The sequence below is a fragment of the Pygocentrus nattereri genome, chromosome 2 (genome assembly GCF_015220715.1).
Source record: "Pygocentrus nattereri isolate fPygNat1 chromosome 2, fPygNat1.pri, whole genome shotgun sequence".
In the NCBI taxonomy this organism is placed as follows: Eukaryota; Metazoa; Chordata; class Actinopteri; order Characiformes; family Serrasalmidae; genus Pygocentrus; species Pygocentrus nattereri.
In genome coordinates this window covers 37,183,372-37,205,482 of record NC_051212.1, presented here as the reverse complement: position 1 = coordinate 37,205,482, position 22,111 = coordinate 37,183,372, and the positions used below count along the sequence as shown (strand labels likewise).

The 22,111-nt window shown below is 37.9% G+C and overlaps 1 protein-coding gene across 1 annotated transcript; it reads right to left on the bottom strand.

Annotated features, from left to right (window-relative positions):
* Window positions 1-2,718: 2,718 nt before the first annotated feature.
* On the bottom strand, window positions 2,719-7,338 carry LOC108437235. The gene is made up of 8 exons (XM_017714202.2): window positions 7,125-7,338; window positions 6,534-6,596; window positions 6,238-6,309; window positions 6,072-6,113; window positions 5,164-5,274; window positions 4,320-4,406; window positions 4,190-4,235; window positions 2,719-3,137 (listed from the first exon to the last, which is right to left on the bottom strand). Exons 1-8 carry the CDS (start codon window positions 7,290-7,292, stop codon window positions 3,124-3,126), a joined length of 603 nt encoding a protein of 200 aa, XP_017569691.1. The 5' UTR covers window positions 7,293-7,338; the 3' UTR covers window positions 2,719-3,123.
* Between the last annotated feature and the right edge of the window lie 14,773 nt (window positions 7,339-22,111).

Below are 22,111 nucleotides of genomic sequence, written 5' to 3'. Positions count from 1 at the left end.
ACCAAAATATAATGATATTACATTATATTTCATCACTGTTTTACACCAAAGCCTTTTTTTGTATACATATTTGCATTCACTCTCATTCAGAAGTGTTGGCACTCTTCGTAAACTTGCAGAATGAAAGCAGGATAAGTGTCTTTCTTATTTACCTGGAATATTGTAACGTTTTTAGTACAGAATCGAAAAGAAAATAAGAATACTTTGGTTCTTCCATAGGATTATGCAGTAATTTAACTAGGCACCTGAACACATCCAGTCAAAGTACAGGGAGAGAAGAGGGAGTGGGTGGGGCTTTCGTCATGCATGTACTGTATGTAAGTGACTGGGCTGTGTTTCTATGGGAGGCAAATTCTGCCAAAAAGGAAATGAAAATGAAAACAATAAAATGTAAATGCAAACCTCTTTGGCCATTTCTTTTTCCAAACATCTACGCAAATATCCTGCCAAAATTGAAAATGAAATGAAATGCTTTCATTTGCAATTTCATTTTTCACATGAGCACAAGCCGTTTGTGACAAAAATAAAAATAAATTGAAAACGTTGATTTGTCATTTCGTTTTAGTCCTTATTCTGTTTTTTCACAGCCAAATCTAAAATGAAAACACTAACAGACAGAAGAAAACACAAACTTCACTTTGACTTTTCTTCATGAAACACAGAAAACGTGTCAAAACTAAAATTAAAATGCAAAGTTTACTTTATTTCTTTTTCATGGCGATCGGCTGCAAATCTGACAAAATTAAAATGAAAATGCAAAATGAATAAATCAACAGCAAAGTGACGGTTCGCCATTCGCGCGGTTCGCGCTTTAAGTGTCAGAATGAAAAGGAAAATGAAAACGAGCATCAGCGCCACCTGCTGGAGATTCACTTTTCATTTTCCAGTTTTCTATTTCTTTTTCAAATTGACCAACATGCAAATATATGTTAATTAGCACTAGGCGGGGCTAAAACTACGGAACTGCCCACGAAATCCAGCGAAGGCAGCTCACAGCAATATAATGAGGATGTCGAATTGTCAGGACGAAGATTATATATTACTCAGATGTGAAGTTATACTAGACAGAATTGGTGATATTGAGTCTTTCACCAGCACGGAGGTGGATAGAGTTGTATATCAGAATTTATGTGAAGTGGTAGGACGCTTAAGCTCGGGGTCGGTGACCATGACGACCTGCCCTGCCGCGCCAGGTCGACCCAGATTGGACGTCGCAGTAGGTGCAATGAAGACGTCGTCTGTTGTAACCCAGCACCCTGCCCCCGCTCCAGTGCCGCTGCGGCCTGCCGTAGTAGCTCCGAAACCAACTTCGCCATTTGACCTGGACATGCACGACTTTCCGGATTTCGTGGGCAGTTCCATAGTTTTAGCCCCGCCTAGTGCTTATTAACATATATTTGCATGTTGGTCAATTTGAAAAAGAAATAGAAAACTGGAAAATGAAAAGTGAATCTCCAGCAGGTGGCGCTGATGCTCGTTTTCATTTTCCTTTTCATTCTGACACTTAAAGCGCGAACCGCGCGAATGGCGAACCGTCACTTTGCTGTTGATTTATTCATTTTGCATTTTCATTTTAATTTTGTCAGATTTGCAGCCGATCGCCATGAAAAAGAAATAAAGTAAACTTTGCATTTTAATTTTAGTTTTGACACGTTTTCTGTGTTTCATGAAGAAAAGCCAAAGTGAAGTTTGTGTTTTCTTTTGTCTGTTACTGTTTTCATTTTTGATTTGGCTGTGCAAAATCAGAATAAGGACTAAAATGAAATGACAAATAGGCGTTTTCAATTTATTTTTATTTTTGTCACAAACGGCTTGTGCTCATGTGAAAAATGAAATTGCAAATGAAAGCATTTCATTTCATTTTCAATTTTGGCAGGATATTTGCGTAGATGTTTGGAAAAAGAAATGGCCAAAGAGGTTTGCATTTACATTTTATTGTTTTCATTTTCATTTCCTTTTTGGCAGAATTTGCCTCCCATAGTTTTTCTAAAGTTGTTTAGAAGTTTTAGGGTTTGTGGTTTTACAAGCTTGTTTTTGCTGCATCTTAAACCACATATCACTACAATACACATCTATACTAATGAATGTACTGCTAATAGAGGTGTACTTATTTGGACATGATATTTAGTAGGATAGTATGAGATCTGAGCTGCAGCTCTTGTTACAGGGCCAGTGTGGCCTTGAAAAAGTTGAGAATTCATATACGAGCCAATAAAATCCTAAAGCTAAGAATGAGCTCAAGAATAGCTTTCAGTGTGTTTCAAGGCATTTTTACATTGATTGACAGCATTGAAAATGAAAATGGCCATTATTAATCCAGCCTTTCACTGAGGTACAACTACGTGTAGAAAACACAGTAACTAACTTGATTTTTGTGTTTTCTGTTTCTGTTTGACAAAGTGTCTTTATCATGAGGGAAGTAAGTAAAATTCCATTTGCTGTCATTGCTGATTTATTTCTTGGCTGCGGTGGCCTGTTGTGTGGATGTTTTTAAGCTGAGGTCTGCTTTTCCTTCCGCACCGCCCAGACACCAGGGTGATGACTCTATCTCTCGCAACAAACACAGCTCATCACCAACACATTTAAAAACACATTAGATGGAGACCATCAAAGAACTATTAGCACTGTAAACTGCAGCATCACAAACATGGAGTTGTCCAGCTTTTAATTCTGTCAGATTCATGAAAGTAAGACGTCACAATAATTTGAGACAGCAGATTTCACCTGATGTTAAATTTTATTGTGTTATGGTTCTGAAAAGGACTATAATAATGTGGTTGTATTAAGGCACATGGTTCACATTTAAGACATGAATAAATGCTGCCACCTAGGGGCCTCTGTTAGTAATGTTATATTATAACAACTAAATATGTAGAAAGAGTACAGTGGTGGTTTATTAAAGGAAATGATTAACAAAAGAAAAGATATTATTCACGTATACATTTCCTGTATGTTCAGCTCTTTCATATCAATATAGCCTTCTTACTCTCTGCTATACATATTGTGACGCTACATGTCAATCATGTTTAGATAAAGTCATTTGATGATAATGAAATCAGATGGTATTCATAGTGACCCACTGTGCTGTTGGCCTGAGGTGTCTTTCACTCTGTCCTTCATTCATCAATGCACATCATCTAAAAAAGGGGGGGAAAGCAATAGTTTTCACTTCTGTGGTACTTAAAGGCCGCAGTTTTGACATAATAAAATGGTAAAGATGTAAACAAAGTCATACAGAGTGGATTGATGTGAAATGCTTCTGTCATTCTAGAGACATGAGTCGATATTGTTCACAGTGATGGTGATAGGAACCAGATGTCTGTAGAGTTAAATGCCTCTTAAAGCTCCATCTCTGAACATTATTACCTGAAATGGTTAAATATATGCTGCCTGAGGTCTGACATATTGGGTTGCACTTTATTTGGAGTGATCCTTTATAGATGATTAATAAACTCTTAACAGATTATCAGTAACACAACATCAACATATCAGTAAAGTAGCAGTAATGCAGCATCTGATTACACTGAAGTAAATATCTTGTAGATTTTCTGTCGATTCATTACTTACATTAAGCAGATGCGCAATCCTAACCCTGGCCTTAATCCTAACCTTAACCTCAACCCAAAACCTAATCGTAACCCTCATATGTTCTTGACATGTTACAGAGAGCCTGTTGAGTGTTTTATCTAAAAAGCACCACTCAAACTTCTTACCAAAATCTATTTGGATCCATTCATGTCTGAGGGGCACATGCAATGTATGGTAAAGCAAAACAGACCCCCACTCAGAAGGCATGTCTAGGTTCACTGGCTACATTTGTGTTGCAAACACGGCAACCCCTGGTTCCTGTCACTGATAAGAAATCCAAGGTAGTAAGTTTCCCTACAATTAACTATTTCACACCAACCCACTCTTAATGAGTTTGTTTATATCTCCATGACAGAATTCTGTAGAAAAAAGTTGGAATTCCCATTTAAATGGTGATGGAATGTAAATAAGCTTATTAGTCATGGTTGTTATGCTAATGGAAAGTCTTTTAAAAAGCTATACAAAGTTGAAAATGTTGATTGTTGCCTTCTGAGTCATTAAAGACATGCTGATGGTGACAACAAACAAACATATCAGTGACACAATCAGTGTTGTAAAGTTTTTTGTTATCAAAATGTTCATATATTATAAGCTGTATTACCGTTTGCTGTGTCTGTTTGCTCCTGAATGCTGCTCAATGTGGGACCCTGTATGAAAGAATGCACAGATGATTCAAAGTGACTGGAACAAAGCTTTCTTCTTCTCCGTGCAGCTGTAAAGTTCAGTCTTACCATTGAGCCGATTAAACTGTGTCGTCCTGGTCCCATTGGTCGCCTGTTCTGCTGTCTCTTTTGTAGCTGTCTCTTAGCCCGAGCCACCTTGAACAGAGGAAGAGAGGAACTGCAGTCATGTGCAAAAGTAAAATTACATGTTGTTTTTCTGAGTGAAAAGAAGTTCACAAACACTCTACAGGGGCAAAACCTCAGACTCTTTCTGCACATATTAATGCACAGTAACTATTTATTGCTGAGTTTAACATTTTGGGGAAAAAGTAAAGCAGAAAATACAAAATGTGCCAGAACTTTTGCACAGGCCATATTTTATGCTTATTTTGTGGTGAATTCAGCAAATAAACAGTAATTGTGCATTAAAATGTGTAAAAAGGTGTTTTTTTTCTGTTGATGATGTGTAACATCACAAAATCAGAGGCGCCCAAACTTTTACACATGACTATTATTCTAATATTCTACATTTTCTTACGGTTTATTTTTTCCTCGCTTGTGTAGTTTTTGTTCTGAAAACAGTCGTAATTTGTTTAGATGACCATGTTCAATTTATTTTCATGACCTTTTTCCAACCTGCCTTTATTTCTCACAATTCATCAAACCATTTTTGTTACTGTGGCTTTAAGACTGAGGTAGTATAAATTTTCTCTTTAGAAACTTCAACATTGTTTCTATAGTACATCATCATTTCTTCCTTCTTCAGAAAAGCAAAGGAAATTTAGTTTTTCAGGATATGAGCTCTTTTACGAGGTTCATTAAAGCCCTCTGTCATCTGCTTCTCTTTCAACAGTGATAATTCAGGCTACATCTGTAGTCTGTGCTGCTGCTGAATAGAGAGCACAGTGAGTACCTCAGGTTCTCCAGTGTTCCCTATAGGAGACATCTTTCCCTGGTGTGGGTTTGGGCGGAGGCGGAATAATTTCCCAGCTGCTGCCTCTGCTTCCCTCTTGGTGTGAGAGCTCTGAGAGTAACCGTGTGGAGTAGATGGACAGAAGCGCATTAAAGAGGAATTATACAATATTTTCAGTTGTTCAACTGATGAGATGTAAACAAAGTCATTCAGGGTGGCTTGATGTGAAATGCTCTGTTCTAGATAAACTGACAGTCAGAATTCACAGTTCACAGTGGTGGTGACAGAAACCAGAAGAGTTTAATGCTACAGATATATTATACAAACATGGTTGCACAGACAGCTGAATGCAGAAGTTTGGGGTCTCCAGTCAAATTACATATTTTGTTGATTTTCAAAGTGAAAATAAGTTAACATCATCGATATGGAGCATGCTTCTGCATGTTATATATAGTTAAATAAATATAGTCAGTAATATAGACTGTGCAGTAAAATATGCAGACAAAGTTCTCACTTATTTTCCCACAGAAAATGGCCAAAAAAGGTCATTTGACCAGAGGTGTTCATACATGTTTAAACGCATCGTGGTCCACTGTCCAGAGTTACTGACCACTGACTAGAGAACGATTAACACAAATTGTGCCTCAACAGATGAGCTACAGTCTCATACTGTAAATTAGCAAAGTGTCATAAGGTGGGAGTTTGTGATACAGTGGCATATTAAGTGTGTGATATAGTTTCTAATGTACTGTATATTAAATATATAAGCTGTGCATTCTGAGCAATGTCCTCATACATTTTTGTTAGTCATCTGTTTTTTTTCATCTGTTTTTAGTATTTTTGCATTCTTGTCCTATGAAACCATAAGCCAAACTATGTTCTACAGTAACAATGAAGATTTAGCTTACGGCTCGAGTTTTCTTCCCATCCAGAGACATCTGTTGAAATGCCTTTTGGGAGAAAGAGAGGGTGGAGAGGGAGAACAATCAGAAATCTCAATACACTCTCAAATTGTTGGACGATGAGAGGATTTGACATAACAGTCTTGCAACACTGTTCAAAGAAAGTACTTACACCTAATGGGGTGAGGGCTCCTGCTCTATACTTCTTTTTCTTCTTCTTTTCTGAACGTCTTACTCTGTGTTTCTAATAAAAACAGTCACAAAGGCATTTATTGTATATTTATGTGTTTGTATATATTTATTTTTACATATATTGTGAAAACATTCTTAAAATGGCAAATATTGTTGGTTGTTCTAAGGAGCACAGAATGTTATGACATTTTAGTTCATCACATGTACGTCATCTTTGGGAGAGGAGCAGAATGTCCATTAAAAAGTATTGATAACACCTGGACGAGGCTGTCATACCATCAGCGTGATGTCATAGTCCTGTGGGTCCTGATATTTCATTTCCAGTCCGAGCTCTGCAGCCTGCCAGAACACACTCACATCAAGTCAGCTCTAAACTTTCATTTTACACTCTCACATTTAACATGTTTCATCACTGCTTTAGGACGTAGATTTTATAGGATGTGTGTTTCTCACAGTCTTAAAGGTTCGTGTTTAAGGGCCTGAATTTCTTTCTTCAGAAACTAAGTATAAATAGTGGATAAATAGTTATATAAATATAAAAGTTTATTTAGATTTTTAAATGTGCATAGTGTCCTCAAACGAGTGATTTTCATTTAGAACTTTTATTATAAACATTGTATTAAAATTTAACGATGGTCAGCCCACAATCATTACATCATCATTATTACAAAGCATTCTTCATCAAAAGTTCATTATTATAATGTGGGTCCTTGTTAGTATGTTTGAGTCAGTCAGCTGTGTTGTGATAAGGTGGGTCTGTATAGCTTTATTTAGTAACAGTCCAGTACTTCTCACTGTGGTCATTCCAGATGTGTTATGAGCTTTTGTTCTTTTCTTCAGTGCTAGTAATGCAGGATTAGAGCTTACCTCAGCCTGATGCAGTTCTCCATATCCAGTCTCCAAATAAGGGGGCTGGAATATGCTATTGTCCTCTTGGTTCTCCGTGTCAGAAACTGACCACACAGGGAAGAATTTTGCCCCGACACCAAAGATAAGCAGACATAGCTGCAGACCCAGCACTGTTAGCGATCCCATACTGAAGCCCCTCTGCAGCTCAAACACACTGCATCTGCTTTATACTCACCCACCCAATCACTACCAGATGCAGAAGGCTGGACAGAGGGCATAACACCAACACACACACACACACACACACACACACACACACACACACACACACACACACACACACACACACACACACACACACACACACATTTAGAAAGAACAGCATGTGTAAACACAGTGTTGTTAGTTGAGCTCGGCTACACTCACATCAACTTTGGCAGTTTTATATGAAAAAGTTTGTGGGTGATTTGTCGATGCTTTATGATTACTGTGCTCTATCGTCCAGGATCTGCTGAGGTCTTTCTTCCTAAGGACAACTATGAGGACTAATTTCTTTGAAGAATTCTCAAAAGTGAAAATATGCTACAGCTTTGCTTTCTCTGTTATAAACCACACAGTTTTACATGCAATCACTGTTTATTTCACTGGAAACCTTGTACTTCACTCCCTGACCACTTCAAGAGAAACTCACACTTGGAGCTCTACCAACTCTATAGCTCCAATAAACAGTGGCGTGCAAAGTCAGAGACTACTGTTCATTAATTAAATACCCAGTCAAAACAGTCTTTATTCTTCAGTGTCATGAAAAAATCTGAAATCATATATTTCACAAAATTAAATCACACAGAATTAAATTAGTCCATTAAGTCTTTTAGCATTCTTTAGCATTTAGTGTCCACATTTTGATTTATTACAGCTTCCACTATTTTCAGGATACTTGCTTTCTATACCTCCAAAGTGCAGTCTTAGAGATTGGCTGCATTTTCTGCTTCTCACAGTCCAAATAATAATAAATAAATAAAAATAAATAAAAATGACACATTTAAACCCATCAGGCCAGAAAGCCTTTCTCCACATCTGTGATGTCCAGTTTCAGCACTTTACTGCAATTCTTTCTTTCTGTTTTTGTCCATTTTCTCTGCTCAGTGTAACAGCTTCTGAACTGTCTTCTTACAGTGGAATGATAGTCAGAAATTTCTGTGGGTTTTTTCTGATTTGAAGAAGGAGTGTAGCTTGATCTTCTCTTCTCTCTCCAAGATGAAAGCTTTAAGTGCTGTTTGTCTGATGCTGATGCTGGTAGTCCACCAGGTCTTGCACCATGTTTCATCTCATCTATTCTCTATTTTTATCAGGTTTTGATTCTCCAGTTTTTACCCCTATTTTTTTTGCTACTACAAGTCAATTGCAACTGTACAAACCTATTTCTTTTAAAATGGAAATGGAGTTGTGTTATTTTATATTTAGCCACCATCATTGGTCAGTTTCTGAGCACTGTTTGCCAGATATTATATGGGTGTTGATCACTCTCAACATAGCAGTGACACTGATATGGTAGTTTCATGACAGCGTGCGGAGCAGATACGAGTGATTCAGTGGAGCTACTGGAGCTTGTACACGTGTCACTGTCTCTGCTGGGTTGAGAATGGACCACTACCCAAAAATATCCAGCCAAAAGAAGCTCTGTGGTCAGAAACTCACCACTTATTTTCACTTACAACTTCAACAAAACATGTCTTGGTGCGAAAGCTCTGAGAGTAACCCTGAGGAATAGATGGACAGAAACCCATTAAAGAGGATTTATGCTTTTTTTTTTCAATTGTTCAATTGAGGAGATGTAAACAAAGTCCTTCTTGGTGGCTTGGTGTGAAATGCTCTGTTCTAGATAAACTGACAGGAGTCAGAATTCACAGTTTACAATAATGGTGATAGGAACCAGGTATCAAAAGAGTTTAATGCATCTGAAAGCTCCCTCACAGAAAACAGCTGGTTGTGCGAATAGTTTTATCTATGCTGTTCCATGTCTTAGACACTGTTTTAAGATACGTTTGAGAAGCTTTTAGTCTAAAAACATTTTTAAAACACACTGCAATGTAAAACAGCTCCCAAAGAAACAAGTTTTCATATTTACCACTTTATTTTTTATACCAATGTTACATAGAAAAACTCAGGAGACATGTGAAGGTCCAGTGCTGCTTTTGGGTTATGAATAACATGGCTATATTTGTGTTGTGGACATCGTAACCCATTCAGTCATTCAGCTTCTCTACAATTAACTACAATTTCTCTCTATGATTTTGCATCAAACCACTCTGAATGACTTCATTTACATCTCAACAATTAAAGCATGCAGAATAATCTGTAAAATTCCTCTTCAAATTGAAAGCATGTGTAGGTATTATAAGAAAGGGGCATTGGTTGGCAGGAAAGTCTTCTGATGGGTCTCAGTGCTTGCAGGAACATTTCACAAAGCTTATGGCACATATAAAATCACCAGAAAATCAACAGAATGTTGTTAATGCTACAGATGTATTATACAAACACACGTAGGTGAATGCAGAAGTTTGGGTTCTCGAGTTCTCAGATTACATATTTAGTTGATTTTGTAAGTGAACATAAGTTAATAACATGCTTCTGTACATTTGAATACACAAATACTACATATAGACCAAAACAGGTAATGTGACCAGAGGTGTTCAAACATACAACTGTTTGTACATAGATTGGTGTACAATTACAGTCTGTAGCTCCTCTGTTATCATGTACCATTTACCACCTTCTACTCCATTCATCTGCGGTCTCTTACTGTACATTAGCAACATGTCACAAAGTGGGTGTTTGTGATAAAGTGGCTATCAAGTGTGCATTATGAATGATCAATTTTGAATATATTGATTTATTACAGCTTCCACCATTTTCAGGATACTTGCTTTCTATACCTCCAAAATTCAGCTTTAGAAGTTGGCTGCATTTTCTGCTTCTCACAGTCCAAATAATAATAAATAATAATTGCACATTTAAACTCATCAGACCACAAAACCTTTTTTTGGCCATTTACTCTGCTCAGTGTAACAGCTTCTGAACTGTCTTCTCACAGTGGAACAAGAGACAGAAATTCTTGTAGATTTTTACAGATTTAATTCATGAAAGTAACACGTCACGAAAATTTGAGACAGCAGATTTTATTGTGTTATAGTTCTAAGAAGGACGGGAACAATGTGTTTGTATTAAGGCACATGGTTCACATTTAAGACATGAATAAATGCTGCCACCTAGTGGTGTTAGTAATGGACCAAATATTATAACAACTAAATATGTAGAAAGAGTACAGTGGTGGTTCATTAATGGAAATGATTAACAAAAGAAAAGATATTATTCACGTATACATTTCCTGTATGTTCAGCTCTTTCATGTCAATATAGCCTTCTTACTCTCTTCTATACATATCGTGACGCTACATGTCAATCATGTTTAGATAAAGTCATTTGATGATAATGAAATCAGATGGTATTCATAGTGACCCACTGTGCTGTTGGCCTGAGCTGTCTTTCACTCTGTCCTTCATTCATCAGTGCACATCATCTAAAAAAGGGGGGAAAGCAATAGTTTTCACTTCTGTGGTACTTAAAGGCAGCAGTTTTGACATAATAAAATGGTAAAGATGTAAACAAAGTCATACAGAGTGGATTGATGTGAAATGCTTCTGTCATTCTAGAGACATGAGTCGATATTGTTCACAGTGATGGTGATAGGAACCAGATGTCTGTAGAGTTAAATGCCTCTTAAAGCTCCATCACTGAACATTATTACCTGAAATGGTTAAATATATGCTGCCTGAGGTCTGACATATTGGGTTGCACTTTATTTGGAGTGCATGTCTAGGTTCACTGGCTACATTTGTGTTGCAAACACGGCAACCCCTGGTTCCTGTCACTGATAAGAAATCCAAGGTAGTAAGTTTCCCTACAATTAACCATTTCACACCAACCCTCTCTTAATGAGTTTGTTTATATCTCCATGACAGAATTCTGTAGAAAACGTTGGAATTCCCATTTAAATGGTGATGGAATGTAAATAAGCTTAGTAGTCATGGTTGTTATGCTAATGGAAAGTCTTTTAAAAAGCTATACAAAGTTGAAAATGTTGATTTTTGCCTTCTGAGTCATTAAAGACATGCTGATGGTGACAACAAACAAACATATCAGTGACACAATCAGTGTTGTAAAGTTTTTTGTTATCAAAATGTTCATATATTATAAGCTGTATTACCGTTTGCTGTGTCTGTTTGCTCCTGAATGCTGCTCAATGTGGGACCCTGTATAAAAGAATGCACAGATGATTCAAAGTGACTGGAACAAAGCTTTCTTCTTCTCCGTGCAGCTGTAAAGTTCAGTCTTACCATTGAGCCGATTAAACTGTGTCGTCCTGGTCCCATTGGTCGCCTGTTCTGCTGTCTCTTTTGTAGCTGTCTCTTAGCCCGAGCCACCTTGAACAGAGGAAGAGAGGAACTGCAGTCATGTGCAAAAGTAAAATTACATGTTGTTTTTCTGAGTGAAAAGAAGTTCACAAACACTCTACAGGGGCAAAACCTCAGACTCTTTCTGCACATATTAATGCACAGTAACTATTTATTGCTGAGTTTAACATTTTGGGGAAAAAGTAAAGCAGAAAATACAAAATGTGCCAGAACTTTTGCACAGGCCATATTTTATGCTTATTTTGTGGTGAATTCAGCAAATAAACAGTAATTGTGCATTAAAATGTGTAAAAAAGTATTTTTTTTCTGTTGATGATGTGTAACTTATTATCACAAAATCAACAAAACATCATTTGACCAGAGGCACCCAAACTTTTGCACATGACTGTGCATCCTACTTTCTCTAACGTTTTCTTCTTTTCCCTACATGTGTAGTTTTTTAATAGAGAGCACAGTGAGTACCTCAGGTTCTCCAGTGTTCCCTATAGGAGACATCTTTTCCTGGTGTGGGTTTGGGAGGAGGCGGAATAATTTCCCAGCTGCTGCCTCTGCTTCCCTCTTGGTGCGAGAGCTCTGAGAGTAACCGTGTTGAGTAGATGGACAGAAGCGCATTAAAGAGGAATTATACAATATTTTCAGTTGTTCAATTGATGAGATGTAAACAAAGTCATTCAGGGTGGCTTGATGTGAAATGCTCTGTTCTAGATAAACTGACAGTCAGAATTCACAGTTCACAGTGGTGGTGACAGAAACCAGAAGAGTTTAATGCTACAGATATATTATACAAACATGGTTGCACAGACAGCTGAATGCAGAAGTTTGGGGTCTCCAGTCAAATTACATATTTTGTTGATTTTCAAAGTGAAAATAAGTTAACATCATCGATATGGAGCATGCTTCTGCATGTTATATATAGTTAAATAAATATAGTCAGTAATATAGACTATGCAGTAAAATATGCAGACATAGATTGGTGTACAATTACAGTCTGCAGCTCCTCTGTTATCATGTACCATTTACCACCTTCTACTCCATTCACCTGTGGTCCCTTTCTGACCATCAGACCACTGCTGTCCAGATATTATTTGGATGGTGGATCATTCTAAACACTGACATGGTAGTGTGTGTGGCACTGGTTCACTTGTTTAAATGCATCATGGTCCACTGTCCAGAGTTACTGACCACTGACTAGAGAATGATTAACACAAATTGTGCCTCAACAGATGAGCTACAGTCTCTTACTGTATATTAGCAAAGTGTCATAAGGTGGAGTTTGTAATATGAATGTCTTACTCTGTGTTTCTAATAAAAACAGTCATAAAGTGATTTTGAAAACAGTGATAAACAAAACGGCAAATATTTTTTTAATTGTAAGGAGAACAGAACATTTAGACATTTTAATTTACAGTTACTTCATGAAAACAAGCACAAACAACAACACAATTACAACATTGTAGTTCATCACATGAGCAGAATGTCCATTAAAAAGTATTGATAACACCTGGACGAGGCTGTCATACCATCAGCGTGATGTCATAGTCCTGTTGGTCCTGATATTTCATTTCCAGTCCGAGCTCTGCAGCCTGCCAGAACACACTCACATCAAGTCTGCACAAAGCTTTCATTTTACACTCTCACATTTAACATGTTTCATCACTGCTTTAGGATGTAGATTTTATAGGATATGTGTTTCTCACAGTCTTAAAGGTTCGTGTTTAAGGGCCTGAATTTCTTTCTTCAGAAACTAAGTATGAATAGTGGATAAATAGTTATATAAATATAAAAGTTTATTTAGATTTTTAAATGTGCATAGTGTCCTCAAACGAGTGATTTTCATTTAGAACTTTTATTATAAACATTGTATTAAAATTTAACGATGGTCAGCCCACACTCATTACATCATCATTATTACAAAGCATTCTTCATCAAAAGTTCATTATTATAATGTGGGTCCTTGTTAGTATGTTTGAGTCAGTCAGCTGTGTTGTGATAAGGTGGGTCTGTATAGCTTTATTTAGTAACAGTCCAGTACTTCTCACTGTGGTCATTCCAGATGTGTTATGAGCTTTTGTTCTTTTCTTCAGTGCTAGTAATGCAGGATTAGAGCTTACCTCAGCCTGATGCAGTTCTCCATATCCAGTCTCCAAATTAGGGGGCTCGAGGATGCTATTGTCCTCTTGGTTCTCCGTGTCAGAAACTGACCACACAGGGAAGAATTTTGCCCCAACACCAAAGGTAAGCAGACATAGCTGCAGACCCAGGACTGTTAGCGCTCCCATACTGAAGCCCCTCTGCAGCTCAAACACACTGCATCTGCTTTATACTCACCCACCCAATCACTACCAGATGCAGAAGGCTGGACAGAGGGCATAACACCAACACACACACACACACACACACACACACACACACACACACACACACACACACACACACACACACATAGAAAGAACAGCATGTGTAAACACAGTGTTGTTAGTTGAGCTCGGCTACACTCACATCAACTTTGGCAGTTTTATATGAAAAAGTTTGTGGGTGATTTGTCGATGCTTTATGATTACTGTGCTCTATCGTCCAGGATCTGCTGAGGTCTTTCTTCCTAAGGACAACTATGAGGACTAATTTCTTTGAAGAATTCTCAAAAGTGAAAATATGCTACAGCTTTGCTTTCTCTGTTATAAACCACACAGTTTTACACGCAATCACTGTTTACTGTACTGGAAACCTTGTACTTCACTCCCTGACCACTTCAAGAGAAACTCACACTTGGAGCTCTACCAACTCTATAGCTCCAATAAACAGTGGCGTGCAAAGTCAGAGACTACTGTTCATTAATTAAATACCCAGTCAAAACAGTCTTTATTCTTCAGTGTCATGAAAAAATCTGAAATCATATATTTCACAAAATTAAATCACACAGAATTAAATTAGTCCATTAAGTCTTTTAGCATTCTTTAGTATTTAGTGTCCACATTTCGATTTATTACAGCTTCCACTATTTTCAGGATACTTGCTTTCTATACCTCCAAAGTGCAGTCTTAGAGATTGGCTGCATTTTCTGCTTCTCACAGTCCAAATAATAATAAATAAATAAAAATAAATAAAAATGACACATTTAAACCCATCAGGCCAGAAAGCCTTTCTCCACATCTGTGATGTCCAGTTTCAGCACTTTACTGCAATTCTTTCTTTCTGTTTTTGTCCATTTTCTCTGCTCAGTGTAACAGCTTCTGAACTGTCTTCTTACAGTGGAATGATAGTCAGAAATTTCTGTGGGTTTTTTCTGATTTGAAAGCATGTGTAGGTATTATAAGAAAGGGGCATTGGTTGGCAGGAAAGTCTTCTGATGGGTCTCAGTGCTTGCAGGAACATTTCACAAAGCTTATGGCACATATAAAATCACCAGAAGATCAACAGAATGTTGTTAATGCTACAGATATATTATACTAACACACGTTTGCATATATAGGTGAATGCAGAAGTTTGGGTTCGCCAGTTCTCAGATTACATATTTAGTTGATTTTGTAAGTGAACATAAGTTAATAACATGCTTCTGTACATTTGAATACACAAATACTACATATAGACCAAAACAAAATGACCAAAACAGGTAATGTGACCAGAGGTGTTCAAACATATAACTGTTTGTACATAGATTGGTGTACAATTACAGTCTGTAGCTCCTCTGTTATCATGTACCATTTACCACCTTCTACTCCATTCATCTGTGGTCCCTTTCTGACCATCAGACCACTGCTGTCCAGATATTATTTGGATGGTGGATCATTCTAAACACTGACATGGTAGTGTGTGTGGCGCTGGTTCGCTTGTTTAAGTTCATACTTGTGTATTATCCAGAGTTATTCAGTCATGAGTGACTTTGTCCAAAACTGCCTTTTGACTAGAGGATGATTAATACAAGATGTTCATCAACAGATGAGCTACACTCTCTTCCTGCACATTAGCAACATGTCACAAAGTGAGCATTCATAGTTCACAATGTACTGCATTTTGAATATATCAGCTGTACATTCTGAGCCGTATCCTCACAAATTACACTAAAGTCAGCATTTTGGATATTTTTGTAGTCTTATGTATGATGAAACCATAAGCCAGATACACGAGAATATTGCCAGAAGTATTCGCTCATCTGCCTTCACACATATATGAACTTGAGTGACACCCCATTTTAAATCCATATGGTTTAATATGATGTCAGCCCATCCTTTGCAGCTATAACAGCTTCAACTCTTCTAGGAAGGCTTTCCACAAGGGTTAGGAGTGTGTTTATGGGACGGATGTTGGATGAGAAGGCCTGGCTCGCAGTCTCACCTCTAATTCATTCCAAAGGTATTCTGTCAGGTTAAGGTCAGGACTCTGTGCAGGCCAGTCAAGTTCTTCCACACCAGACTCACTCATCCATGTCTTTATGGACCTTGCTTTATGCACTGGTGTGCATTCATGTTGGAATATAGCTGCAGACCCAGCACTGTTACCGTTCCCATACTGAATCCCCTCTGCAGCTCATAAACACACTGCATCTGCTTTATACTCACCCACCCAATTAATACCAGATGCAGACGGCTGGACAGTGAGTGTAACACCAACACACACACACACACACACACACACACACACACACACACACACACTTAGAGAGAACAACACACAGTGTTGGTAGTTGAGCTGCACTCGCATCAACTTTGACAGTTTTCCATGAAAAGGTTTCTGGGTGATTTGTCCATGTTTTATTATTACTGTGCTCTATCACAACAACAACAACAACAATAATAAAAATAAGTTATTTTTTCAGATTTGAAGGAGGAGTGGAGATTGATGTTCTCTTCTCTCTCAAAGATGAAAGCTTTGAGTACTGTTTGTCTGATGGTGACAATTTTGTTGGCCCACCAGCTCTTGCACCATTTTTAGTGTAATTTATTCTCCATTTTTATCCATTTTTTTAAACTCCAGTTTTTGATAATTTCTCACCTATTTTCTTTTGATTTTTCTACTCCAGGTCCCTTGCAAATGGATTATCTTATGTCAAATCACCTTCCTTGGTCAGTTTCTGACCACTGTTCACCAGATATTATTTGGGTGTTGAATCATTCTCATCATAGAAATGACATTGACAGTTATTGGCATCCCATCAACTAACCATGAATTTCCTCAAAGTAAAAGCACATCTGCTGTCTAGTTCATAATCCAGTCACACTGCCTGCTCACAGCAAGATTCCCCCTAGACTCTCTTTGTAAACATGGAAAAATTGAGTGCCAGTGTGCTCACAGCATGTAGCCTCTTTTAATGGGATAGGATTAAGAATCTTAAGCCAATTTTAAAGGATTATCAGGATATAAACTGGAATGGACACGAAATCCATGTGAAGTCCCTGGTATGAAGTCCTTTTGCTTCTTTAGAGTTTTCCCTATGATTACTGATAAGGCTATTTTGCAATGCTAATGTCATTTTCTAGTAGGGGTATAAGTGTAAAAAGTAAAAATATGACAAGATAGGTTTTTAGTGAGTTTGATGATATGTAAACTCTGTTCACTCCTCAGTCCAAACAGTTTATATATGGAAATTGAAATGTGAAAACAGATCTTTTTGAATTAATAGATTTGTGATGTCATGAAGACCAATGCAGTTTAGCTCCACTTATTAATATGCAAGTTTTTCACCGATTCGGCCCCACCAATTGAAATAAGTGGCTCTTCCACATTTGATCTTTTAGCTAATTGTTTCTGCTGACCGCTATTAGAAAACACTGAGTTTACCTTAATACCGCGAACAGGAGGAAGCGACTTGCATTCTTGGGAAAAACGTTTTTGGTAAGTTACTCTGTAAGAATGAACAATTTTTAATATCTCTGGAATGAATTTACAAGAAAAATGGAGAATGCATGTGTCAGAGTTTGATAATTCTTTTGTGTGCTATTGCATAATACTCTAAGCCCAGCTGATTTCACCAGCATGAGCGTTAGTAGCCTAAAAGCTCAGAATGTTATGGAATTCAGAAGCATATCTGATCATCATAAATCATCTGATATGACACCTTATGCACAATGCGTTATTTTATGCTGCTATAATAAAACCAAAGTTAATCATTTCACTGATAAGCCTCTTCAGCAGTCACAACAGTACAACAGCACCAACAGTAGGGAAAAACTGTGACCAATAGCCTGGTTTTGGAGTAAATGTCTACAGAGGCATGATATGGGGCAAAACCGAGAGAAAGTAGGAGAAAGTAGGAGTGGGAAAAATTGCTGTGTGCCAGTGCAGTAATTCTGTACATGAAGAGCAGCTGTGCTGAGGCCCTGATCTGTAGGATGAAGAGAAAGAAAGGCTACCTGCTTAGAGGGGTGAGAGTTTGAGTGAGCACTCGTATCGACTTCAGCCAGGGACAGAGGAAGGTTTTTGAAGTTGAGGGTGCTGAAGTTTTAAGCAGTGTAGGTTTGATGTGACTGATGACTTCATGCAATTTCTTTGCTACTTCACATCAAACAGAACATGTCAGTGCTATGATGAGGCAAGAGATGACAATGTTTACATCTAACTGACACGTCAAACCATTGACGCACATCATCACTCTGATCTCTCGTTCTGAACCCATCTTACGCAGATGAACTGAATGATGACCAATAGGATTATTCATGTCACACAGTAAGATTTAACACTGTAACACTCTGAATGGGAGATACATACTAATAATATCAAATTGATAAAAACATCATATGTTAGATATTTTTTCAGTTTAAAAACCATATTAGGCTGTTTTGGGACACAGTACTCTATAACTCTGCATCCTCTTTGCGCCTGAACCTGCATGTGTTAAAATGCTACGCCCCCAAAGCAGTGGTGGATGAAGTACACACATCATGTACTTGAGTTAAAGTAGAGCTACCCAAGGTAAAATATTACTCCAGTAAAAGTAGAAGTTCCTCCCTTTAGACCTCCACCTGAGTAAAAGTACAAAAGTATTTGCCTCCAAATGCTCTTAAGTATCAAAAGTAAAAGTACTAAAAGATTAATGTCCTATTAGCATTTCTGTAACAAGACTCTTGCTTCATGAACTCATTTTAGGTGAGCATACAGTGATACTCTTGATACGCCAATCTTTTAATAGAATAATTAATCTGACACTGACATCTATTAAAATGATCACACACACACAAAAAAGCACAAAACACTGAAGGCAAACAATTTCCATTAGGTAGAACCAAGAGGCTGAAATAACCTTTTACAAACAAGCAAAGTTTCAGTTTGAGATTTATTTACAACACAATAATAAACTAGCAAAAACAAATATACTATAAAATGAAAGTGTTTATATAAATTCAGAACAAAGACACATCAGTTGCAACTGCATATGTGTACATGTTCTGTATTATGGTCTATTTACACAAAGTTAGGTTAGTTCATCATTTAAGTTATACTTTTTTTAAATCCCACAACCAGGGAAATTCCACCTCTTCATTTAACCCATCCATGAAGTGAAACACCACATACACACACTAGGGGGCAGTGACACAGTTGCTCAAGGACACCTCAGTTATGGACTGTCGGTGCTGGGGATCGAACCGGCAACCTTCTGGTCACAGGGCCAGTTTCCTAACCTCCAGCCCATGACTGCCCCCAAATTTATGCTGAATAGACACTCCCAAAATTTACGCTGCTGCACTGACATTGAATCGTACACTTGCACTGGGTCGGTATGTCCAACAGGTCAAAACAAGCTCAAGACAAAGTGTGCGCTGTGCCTTGATTGGTGTTTACACTTCTTTTATTTTGACATGTTACATTTTTATACATGCATAAACCAAAAGAATGACAGATTTCACATAATGTAGTGGAGTAAAAAGTGAGATATTTGAGTTTCAAATGTAGTGGAATGAAAGTGAAAAGTCACCAATAATGGAAATACTTAGTAAAGTACAGATACACAAAAAAACTACTTTAGTACACTAACGAATTACATTTACTTAATTACTGTCCACCACTGCCCCAAATTGGCCAACAGTTCTCAGCTCTCTGTAATGGAAATATGGACACATTTAAATAGACAAATACAAACTCTGCTTTAAAACAAGTACATATGGGTCTTTACTATGCTCACATAATTTTACATTTCAGAAAATTTTATTATTCCTATTTTTAAACCGACCTGTCCAGGGTGTATTCTGACTTATGCCTGATGACCATTGGGATAGGCTCCAGCACCCCCCCACGACCCTGAGGGAGAAAGCGGCTTAGAAAGTGTGTGTGTGTGTGTGTGTGTGTGTGTGTGTGTGTGTGTGTGTGTGTGTGTGTATTTTTAAACCTGAAATCAGCTGGTGCTGGAGCAATTGCACTTCCCGCGTGAGTTTGATAGCGGGACTCATCAGAACACCAGAACTCATCAGAACACCAGAAATCATCAGAACACCAGAACTCATCAGAACACCAGAAATCATCGCAACGTGATGCTTTTCCCTTTTCAAACCTGAAAACAATGGAGGACAAATCTGGACAAAGGTCATAGCAGTAAACACTTTAAAAAGACAAAGCATTTACTCACACACGTTACATACACCATGCTCAGACTTTTTGTATTGTAAAGGTTGCACGGCTAGCTGATTAGCTCACTGGGGCCTGCCGAAGATGAGTGCATTCTGTTTGTATAATCTGCTCCTCCCTGTCCTTCCCTTTCGGCCATGTGTGGCCCTTTTTGTAACATAGCTGTGAGGGACATCCAAGTGGTGAGTTGAAGTGGGCAAGAGCGAATTAAAAATTAATAAAAAACAGGACCCATGGGTGTTTCAGCCCAGATTACTAGAATGAGACACAATACAGCGCAGCCAATCAAAACAGAGGTCAATCACAAATATCAATCTTAACAGCAAAGCAACAAGAACAGCCTGTTTAAACTCAGGGATAAAGAGAGGTTGGAAATTGGTTGTGGGAAAAATGAATTATTATATAAAACCGCACAAACATTATAAGTGAACCTCCAATGAGGCCTCATATGACACACTCCCAGATCTGCACTCATTTGTAAGTTCATGCACAGACAGAAATACCATCGTTACTTTTCTTCATTTAGATTTTGTTTGAAATGTGAAAATATTGAATCATGAATCAATTCATATGATAATAATATATGGTTATAATTCTAGTTTCCAGTGTTATGAGCTTCTTTCAGCTTTCACAAAAACACAGAGCAAGAGAGTGAGTGTAAGAGAGGGAATGTGTGTACTTTGGCACTCTTTGCCGTTGTTTGAAGCAGCTGACTAAACGTACATGTGACCTGGCTTAGCAGAGGACGAGAGTTCATCCGGATTTATTTTGCAGAGCAAAAGCACTCTGAGGTTGCAGACCATTGGTTTCTCATTTGGCTACACATACCCAACACCATTTTCCTGTAAACGAAGTGTGTTGCTTTGAAAGGATTTTATGATTGGAGTTTAGATTGTAAGGTTTAGGATGGCAGTAGTGTTACATGTAAGTACAAAAACCCCCAGCAAGCTGTGACCATTAGATTTTGAGATTTATTTATCCATTGGTGCCGCCCACTGGATATATTGTGAACTGCAGTTAGGAACATACTGAAAATGATGATTTTTTTTACACAGCTCTGCAGAGTTTAGCTCCATCCCTGATCTAGCACAATTGGTCCAAGTAATGCAGACATTCATGGGCATCTGGATATTAGAATTAGCAGTGTTCTCTGGGGCTGTAGATCTCCAGGACCAGGATTGGGCACCCTTGCCCTGTAGCGTGTATAAAAATCCTGGGCAGGTGCAGAAGAACTCAATTTTGAATCAAGATGACAAGAGGAAAATATCAGAGTGCCTTTGAAAGAGGAGTCCATGACCATAATGCTGGTGCATTAAAGGAACATGTAAAGAAAAAAAGAAGAACTGTTCCTCAAGTGTCTGAGAATGTCAGTGCAGGACATTGTGTTCAGAACAGATTGTGTTAGCAAGTAAAATCTTTTGAGACCTGCATAGACAGGGATACTATAAGTACGGATGCAGTGCATAACCCCCTCATTACACAGACAAATGCACATTTGAGAGTTCAGTGGTGAAGAATCTAAGACCACTGGTCTAGAGAAGTGGAAAAAAGTGATATTGTTAGATGACTTGTACTTCACCATATTCTTCTCAAGTTGGAGAGTGCATGTGTGGCATACACCAAGGGACCAGTACAGGTCTTAAAGCTTGACCCCTACCCTGAGGGTCCATTGATTCTGTTAAAGTGGTATCTCTTTCTTTCTTTCTTTTTGTGATTTTCATAATTCAAGTGCCTACATCAATCTTAGCTGATCTTCCATGGCTGTTATGGCCCACTTCAGTAAGTTTCAGTGAGTTTTTTTTCCTCTAAAGTCACTACAGTAAGGCACAAGGCTGAAGTTTTAGTATGCTCACTAGTGCTGCAGTGGTGCTAGACTTTGCAGTAGTTTAGTCACTTTCTCTCTAGAGATGCGCAGAGAAGCGACTGAAAGAAGAGTATTGTTGTCTAAATTATATAATAACTCAAGTAGAAGTGAAAG